This window comes from Fusarium oxysporum, chromosome 15 (genome assembly GCF_000149955.1).
Source record: "Fusarium oxysporum f. sp. lycopersici 4287 chromosome 15, whole genome shotgun sequence".
Taxonomy (NCBI): Eukaryota; Fungi; Ascomycota; class Sordariomycetes; order Hypocreales; family Nectriaceae; genus Fusarium; species Fusarium oxysporum.
This window is the reverse complement of record NC_031000.1, coordinates 1,737,449-1,745,699: the sequence shown is the minus strand read 5'-3', so window position 1 is coordinate 1,745,699 and position 8,251 is coordinate 1,737,449. Positions and strand designations below refer to the sequence as shown.

At 47.8% G+C, this 8,251-nt stretch overlaps 3 protein-coding genes across 3 annotated transcripts in view; 2 read left to right on the top strand and 1 right to left on the bottom strand.

Moving 5' to 3' along the window:
• The window catches only part of FOXG_15492 (uncharacterized protein), a gene marked incomplete at both ends in the record, with an annotated part of 874 nt that extends 823 nt beyond the window's left edge, over window positions 1-51 (top strand). The window contains one exon of the mRNA XM_018395602.1: window positions 43-51. Coding sequence (XP_018255766.1) covers window positions 43-51 — 9 coding nt within the window. The remainder of the gene's footprint in view (window positions 1-42) is intronic.
• Window positions 52-1,188: 1,137 nt separating this feature from the next.
• Window positions 1,189-3,997, bottom strand: FOXG_15491 (uncharacterized protein; the record flags this gene model as incomplete). The annotated part of the gene is made up of 2 exons (XM_018395601.1): window positions 1,189-2,109; window positions 2,168-3,997. 2 exons carry the CDS (start codon window positions 3,995-3,997, stop codon window positions 1,189-1,191), a joined length of 2,751 nt encoding a protein of 916 aa, XP_018255765.1.
• Window positions 3,998-5,416: 1,419 nt separating this feature from the next.
• On the top strand, window positions 5,417-7,511 carry FOXG_15490 (uncharacterized protein; the record flags this gene model as incomplete). Its single annotated transcript, XM_018395600.1, has 2 exons — window positions 5,417-5,445; window positions 5,498-7,511. The coding sequence occupies 2 exons, from the start codon at window positions 5,417-5,419 to the stop codon at window positions 7,509-7,511; spliced, it is 2,043 nt and encodes a 680-aa protein (XP_018255764.1).
• Between the last annotated feature and the right edge of the window lie 740 nt (window positions 7,512-8,251).

The following is an 8,251-nucleotide window of genomic DNA, read 5'->3' as shown; positions in this document are numbered from 1 at the left end:
GGTTAATAAAGATGATTTAAATAAAAAAAAGATTATTAATAGAATTACTAGTAAAACTAATAATTAAGGCATAAAGATTTTAATTATAATATATTTTAGTATAGCGCTAGTATAGGTAGGAACTTTTTGCACCTACCCTTGTATAAAATATACTTTAATCGCCTGTGGGTAATTAATTAGTTATTTTTCCTTTCTTAGCTAGTCTTATGCATGTTTAAGTATTCCCACAAGCCTTGGGTGGCCTAAACAGTCCTACGATCTCCTAAATTACTAATGACTTTTCTCTGCTCGGTCTGATCTGTAACAACCACCCGAAAAGCAAGGGTTTGTTATTAGCAGCGTTAAAAGCTCGGCACATACTAAACCGACTTGAACTTGGATTCAGTAGTCGAGATATCCCTGTGCTAAAACTTTCCTATTTAGATGTTACATTATAAGATGGTACAGCAGTAGAAAGCAGTTAGCCAGCTCCCACCAACCAGGCTCAATCAGCCGCTGCCTACGGCTACGCTAGTGTGTCTTGAGTGCGGAGCAGACGCTAGCTGACACTAAATTCACTCCGCTACTGCTAAGCTCCACCCCAAGGGTCGCCGCCAACATCTAACCTTATTGGCCTGAAATACTGAGAGGACATTTTTTGCCTGCCAACAGCCGCCTTTCAATTTGCACGATCTACCAATGAAATAGTCTGAATCTTTGGATCATGGTAAATTAACCCAATAGCCTCCTCAGCTTGTGGCAGAATCGAAAGCACGCTAACTCATTTCTGATTCCGTTTTTGAGATTTTGGATTATGCGTGGCCCGCTTCTTAGTATCCGTAAAACAGGCGATTGGACAGAGTGCTAAGTCACACTCCATGGCGACAGCGAGGGTCAAGACGAAAATCATGCAATTGGTTGAGCTGTCCTACTTAGGGCGCCACCACATTGCACTAAGCTCGCCTGAGTCAACAACCGTGCATGCCAGACTCCAATAGCTGAGTGGTTTCTTCCTCCGTTTTCGGCCACTTCACTAGGCTCATGGAATAAAAGGCCGAGAAGGTGTAGGGGTAATCTAGTCTTACATAATTGTTATTTACTAAACACAACACCATTAGACATTTTTCAGGTATTTAGTGGTGAATGGTATATCTCAAAGCTTTTAATACTACTCGCGGGGCTAAATCTGCATCTGCTCATTGAAATCTCTCAAGGGGCTGTCTTAGGCTCAGATGTAGGACCTACATCTGGAAAAGCTTGAATCGCTAGAACAGGCCAATCTTGAGCGTAAAGCTCGCAAGAAAAAGACCATTTCCCAGCCTTGACGATTCTTACTTCGTCCTTACCATCTGGCAAAACAACTTCGGCTTCTGTCATAACTGGAACAACAATCTCCATAAAGAACTTGCCCTCCTCCACCCACCACTGTATAGACGCCAACCCATAAGGCGTCTTTTGATAAGCATTCGCAAATTGTATATCACCACCGGGCTGTGGTGCAAACTGGATTCTTGTCCAACCTGGTTCAAGACATTTCAGGCCCCCTAAACGCTCATATAAAAACGTTATCACGGAGCCGAAGCAATAGTGATTGAAGGATGTCATTTCACCAGGGTTTATGTCGCCATTGGGTAGCATGCTATCCCAACGCTCCCACATGGTTGTTGCACCTGACCTAACAGTGTATAGCCATGAGGGGCATTCTTGGCAGAGCAGTACAGCATATGCTACCTGCACATGCCCAGTACGGACAAGAGCCTCGCACAAGAATGGCGTTCCTGCAAAGCCTGTCCCGATCTTGAACTGGTTTCTCCTCATGATGGTAGCCAGACGCTGACCTGCATAGGACAGTTGATCATTGGATACTAGCTCGAAGCAGATTGCCAAAGCATAAGCTGTCTGAGAATCTGAGCTAATGCGGCCTCTTGGTGACACGTATTCTTCCAGAAACTCTTGACGGCAGTCGACTGCCGCTAGAGCGTAGCATTGAGCATCTTGTAACTTGTTCAGTGCAGTCGCAACACGAGCCATCAAATCTAATGAACGAGTGAGAAATGCATCTGCCACTAGAATGGGGTCTGTAGACCCGGCCATTGGCTGTTCTGGTGGTGCCGTTGGGTCTAGCCAATCCTATAAAGTGTTAGATAACAAGCAGCCACTGACAGAATCCAGTCATGGCATCACTTACACCCAGTTGAAATGACTCCCTGGCCCATAACCTTCTCTGCGCTTTATCATCCCGCGGTATAGATTCGATCCACCTCTTCATACTGTCATAGTTGTCACTGAGGATCTGCGTGTCACCAGACGCCATGTAGAGAGCCCATGGTACCAGTACAACCACATCATGCCAAATCGCGACAGGCAGGGGAAGGTTCCAGATTCCAACATCCTCACCAAATATGTTGGGTGTGACATATGCTGGGATACCTTTTCGGCAATCTTGATCATATCCCACATCAACCATCCAGTCTTCCAGGAAGCCGTGACAGTCAAATAGCTTCACGGCAGCCGGAGCAAATTGAGCAATGTCTCCAGTCCACCCTAGACGCTCATCTCTCTGTGGGCAATCTGAAGGGATGGAAAGAAAGTTTCCTTTCGTGCTCCAGCGTGCATTGCTGAAGAGCTTGTTGAGGTTCTCATTGGAGCATGAGAAGTCTCCCACGGCTCTCATGTCAGTATGGCAAACAACAGCCTCCACTAAATCGAGAGGAGTACTGTCATGTGCCATACCATCGATCTGACAGTACCGAAAGCCATGAAAAGTGAATTTAGGTTCCCATGAATGAGCAGATGCGTCGCCGTCACAAATATACACATCAGTCGCTTCACAAAAGCGGAGGGGTCGAAGGCCAAGTTCACCGTGTTCAAGAACCTCGGCATGACGAAGCTCGATCTTGTGGTGTTTTGGCCCCTTGATTCCCTTGATTCGTACATATCCGACAAGATTCTGGCCAAAATCAACGACTGTCTTGTTTGAGGGCGTGGTTATAAGTTTAACGGGACGGATGGTTTCTACTCGGCGAACAGGTTCCGAGCAACCGGAAACAAGTCCAACAGATGCAGGCAAAGGATCAAGTACAGTAACTGATTCCCAGCCTGCATCAGCCGAGGGGCTCTCGCTAGACCAATGTCGGATCGCGAGGTTAGCGTCGTACTTTTCTCCGTCATACAGCTCGGCTTTGGTTGCAGGTCCCGGTATCGAGTACCAGCTCGAGTCTGAAATTACCGAATCTACCGTTCCATCTTCGTATGTTATCTCAAGTTGTGCCATCAAAGTAGAAAAAGGACCCCATCGGTGTTGTTGGCCGCCAAAGAAACCAAGGCGTCCACAGAACCAACCATCAGCAAGACGAAAGCCAAGGCAGTTCTGATGAGAGGATTTGAGTAGGGCAGCTACGTCGTATGTCTGGTACCGGATACGATTATCGTAAACTGTCCATCCAGGAGCTAAAAAGTCATCACTGACGCGATGACCGTTCAGCTCTGCTTCATAAACACCTTGGACCACGACGTATAATCTTGCCCTCGTGATTGGGCAGGACCTGGTTCCGAAAGCTTTACAAAGCAGTTGCTCTTGCTGGGATGAGCTGCTTCCCTGGACAAGCTGAGCCGAGCTAATCCTTTGGCAAGCCCAGTTCTCTCTCGTCATCAGTCCAGTTTCGTAGAACGTCCCCTGGCTCCAAGACGTAACGTTCTGGCCGTCAAAGGCTCTTATACGTATAGAGATCCTTTGACGGGGTTTTAGAGAATTCTTGTCGGGCCACGGCACCAACTGTGAAGCGCTCGACTCTATTTTGAAACAGGTTTGCCGATTTTGAGTGATAGCGACATCATTTTGTGTAGTTGACGTTGGGGGATGTTGAGTAATCTCAATTTCATACGCAGTCTGTATGAAGGTGTTTTCAGTAACCAAGATCCATGAAACTCTTGGTCTAGGATCATCCAGGCCAAGACTGTACTGAGGTTGGTGATGCTGGAAATGAACGTTCGCGACCTGGACATCTACCAACACCATGGTGAAATTTGTTTTGGTATGCTGAAAAAGGAAGAGAATTGGCTTGACTGTGGAGAAGGAAGGTTAAAAGCTGGCCGAGGGATTGCATGCGACGCAAGCTCGGCGTTAAATACGGCTTTGCTCTGGGCCACGGTTATTCTTTGTGGATTACTCTTCCGAGATGATGTACGAAGTGGCGGATACAAGCGCACAGCCGGGTCCCTTGATGTTACAAAGATGAAAAAAAGATTCTACGTGGGCTGTTCCATTAGAAACAACTGCAGGCCGAGCAGTTACCCGAACGCTGCCGCCTACCAACTCAAAAAAGAAGATTACAGTATTGAATGGAGTTATTAGGACGTATGCTGTACGCGTGTCGCAGGCTCATTTGCAATCATCCCTGTTGCCAGATGATGCTTAGGCAGTCCAGTGGCTGTATCTCGTCAAAAAACCTCCTCAATAGACCAGACTGTGTTCGCCACCACTCCGTGATGCGCGGGGTGCTAGGCGGCTTGGAAGATGCAGGGTGGAAATCAATCAGGCATAATCTGGCAGCATGGCGCAGTGGAAACTCCACAGGCCCTATATGGCAAGCCAAAGCGCTCTGAAAAGGTCAAGGGTAGTCTACTAGCCTTACAGGAGTCTGTGGAACTGACCAATACTTGTCTCGATCGTGACTCTGTTTGCAATGATCCGCTTCCTCTCGGGATATCTTTGTTGAGAGAAGCTACTTCAGTGTTCCTAAAAGGTATAGCCAGTTGGCTAGTACCATTTCTTCCCCTTGAACGAAGTCATTTGACATCTAAGTCTCGGTCTAATCGAGACCGAGTGTGGTTTGCCCCGGATCTTTCGGACCAACTTCACACTATGGGGACATCGATGCTTGCGGTCTTACTACAGGACGTAGAGTTAAAAGCCTTGCTCCGCGCTGTAGTGGATTACGCTAGCATGCCCCGCATCACGATGGGGTGGGATGAAGGGATGTGACTAGCTACCTAGAGTTAAACTTTGCGTCGGTTTTCTACACACAGCAGGGGCGTCCGTTTAGATATAGTTTAACCATATGATCGGGCAATATACCCCTTGTTGCCCCACATTACCCCATGAATCCTATTACTAGCTTATTCCGTCCATTCGCAGACATCAATTCACATCATTTGCCCTCAAGCTAGGTCTAGACCATGATCCTTTCATATTTTACCATGAACAAAAGAAGAATAAGCTGGGGAAAGCGGCAGGGATCAGTAGTGAGAACATCAAGCCTTTATAGTAAGCTTAGAAGAGTGAACCTGGTCTTGATGGAGGGAACGCACTTCGAATAACAATATAAAGGCTTGGAAGCTCCATTGGAAAGAGAAATATCTCGTCTGAATCATACGCTCCATCGCCACCAGCTCTAGCCTTGGCGAGACCTTTATCCACTCTAGCTATCTTGCAACAATGTTCTCATTCACTGCGAGGCAAGTCTGGTAAGTAAGTTCTCACACTTTATCTTAAGGCATAAGCTCACTGGGAATCGAGGTCATGCTTTTGTGCCACCACTGCCTTTGCTGCCACTGTCGAGCCTATAACGTCTCCTATCGTAGCCAAGGGCCCTGCATGTGTTACCAACAATGGAGCCGTCCAAGTCACGGCTGACTGCGTAGATTCCACTTATAACACAGCCATCATTGACGCTGAGCAAGACTTCGCCACTCCCGTCGCACACCGGAGGGTCTCAGGGCACTTCAGTGGGACCAATATCGACTTCAATATCTACCTTCCAGAATCAGGGTGGGATGGAAGGTTTTTTCAGATGGTCTACCCTCTGCAGAACTCGACTGCTGAAGACCACGAGATTGGCTTCGGTGCCGACAGCGGCGGGTATACTAACCATGTAGCTGGAGGTGGAGGCTATCGTGCTGATGCTGCCGTGGCCAAGTTGTCGCGAACTATTGCTGCTAGGTATTATAAGTCTGATCGAAAGATCTATGGCTACATTTATGGCGCCAGCGGTGGCTCCATGGTTACCGTTGGGGCTGTTGAGAATACCTTCGACGTTTGGCAAGGTGCTATTCCTATTGTCCAGGCTATTACTGTCTCCAACCCAAACAACTTTTGCATCCGTGCAATGGCAAGTCTCGTCCTGGAGTCACAAAAAGAGAAGATCCGAAACTCGGTCCGCCCTGGAGGGGACGGTGACCCTTTTCGCCACTTGAATGCACTTGGGAAGAAGGTCCTCACTGAGGTCACTGAGCTTGGCCTCGTACTCGAATCATTCGAGGATTGGGAGGGCCTCGCTGGGAACAGGACAAGCTTCCTACGGACTTTCCGAGTTCTGGTCCCTCCCACGATTGCAGCCTTCGATCCGACCTATGTCAACGACTTTTGGACAAAGAATGGATATCTTGGAACTGAAAAGTCCGACCTCGGTGACTTTTACCGCAAGGCTGCGGTCGAATTCAACACGGCAGTCAAGTCGGTTCAGTTTGATTCAGCGAAAGTCCCTGTCGCTTTTATCCTCGCCAAAGCTCCTTCAACCCTACCGGCATACGGGCTTCAGGCCACTATCAAGTCGGGGGATGGTAAATTGGCTCTCGGACAGTTCACCATACAAATTGCAAAGGGCTCTCAGACTGCTGAGATCGATCCCGGTCAGAACACAACTGTTCTTGCCATGATCTCCAGGGGTTCTCGGATCCAGGTTGACAACCGGGCATGGTTAGCAGGTTCTGCATACCATAGATACCAAGTTCCCACTCAGTCAGACCTCTACGGATATGATTATCTTCGCAAGGCCGATGGAACAGCCAAGTACCCCCAGCGTAACGTACTGATCGGTCCTACCATCGGTCGTGCTGCTAGTGGTGGGGCCACCTTTACTGGCAATATCACTAACAAGGTGATGATTATGGATTCACTAAAGGACTTTGATGCATTCCCATGGCACGCCGATTGGTACAGGAAAGAAGTCAAGGAAGCCCTCGGTGATCGATTCGGTCAAAATTTCAGACTGTACTATACTGCAAATGCCGATCACTACCTGGAGCCGGTGCCCCAGGATCAGTTGACCCGGATCGTCTCCTACCATCCCGCTTACGAACAGCATCTCAGAGACTTGAGTGCTTGGGTTGAGAAGGGGAAACAGCCACCTGCTGAAACATCATACTCTGTCGGCCATGGACAGGTCAAGGTTCCTGCAAGCGCGGCCCAACGCAAGGGTATTCAGCCCATTGTGGACCTGACGGTGAGTGGCAAGACACAAATACTCACCAAGGCGAGACAAGCCGTCTCCTTCAAAGCTCACATCGAAGTTCCTCCGGGCACTGGGTCTGTTACGTCTGTCGAATGGGATTTTGAAGGAACTGGGGATTTTGAAGCAGCTGGAAGCTTTAAGAAGGGCAAAGCTGTCTTGGATGTGACGGCTTCTCGATCGTACCAAACGCGAGGCACTTATTTTGCCGCTGTTCGTGTCACTTCCAACCGTAATGGAGATGCCAATACGGCTTATGCTCAGGTTGCCAACCTTGGTCGTGTTAGGGTAGTTGTAAACTAGTTCCAATATACTCGGTTACAGACTGTTGCAGTCTACTAATACTTTCTTTCCTAAAAGAATTCTTGTGAAACCTCCATTATTATGTATATTTACCGTATATTTCCACAAAGTCCATTGACTATTGCAAAAGGGGCTGCCCCATTGTCGACAAGGGCTGATTCTATCCAATCCAATTGGGTATATTAGAGAGGAACGTAAAATATTCGACCGCCTCTGCCATATAATGTCTTAATGTTAATTAGTGCCTTGGTCGGTAATGTCAAGCTGTTAGACCTGACGCCAGCATCGATGAATGTCGTGGAAATATACGGTACATAAGAGTCTTTCAATGGCTTGCTTTATTTCAATTTTTCTTTTACTTCTTTCTAAAAACCGTTTTGTTACAATTCATAGAAGCATCATAAAGCACAGAAGAGTAGCTGTGTACTGATAAAATGCTACTGTCTATTTCGGCAACTCTATCCACTCCGCAGTTGTTGCGACCGCAGTCCCCCTACTACCACGTAAAGCCTTGTTTGTAGTTTGTATGACGACCCGCTTGTAGGTCGTCATACAGGGCTCTCCGTTATCCCGAACCTCGAGGACGATATGGTACTCAAGGCCCTTGGTCATTGCCTGGCCGCTGATCGGCTCTTGAGCGGACACTTCGGGTCCCGGAATTTGCACTTCAACCTGATCCCCACGACCTTTCAAGTCTACAGTAATGATGTCAAGGTCTGGATGAAGACCAACAGGCCATC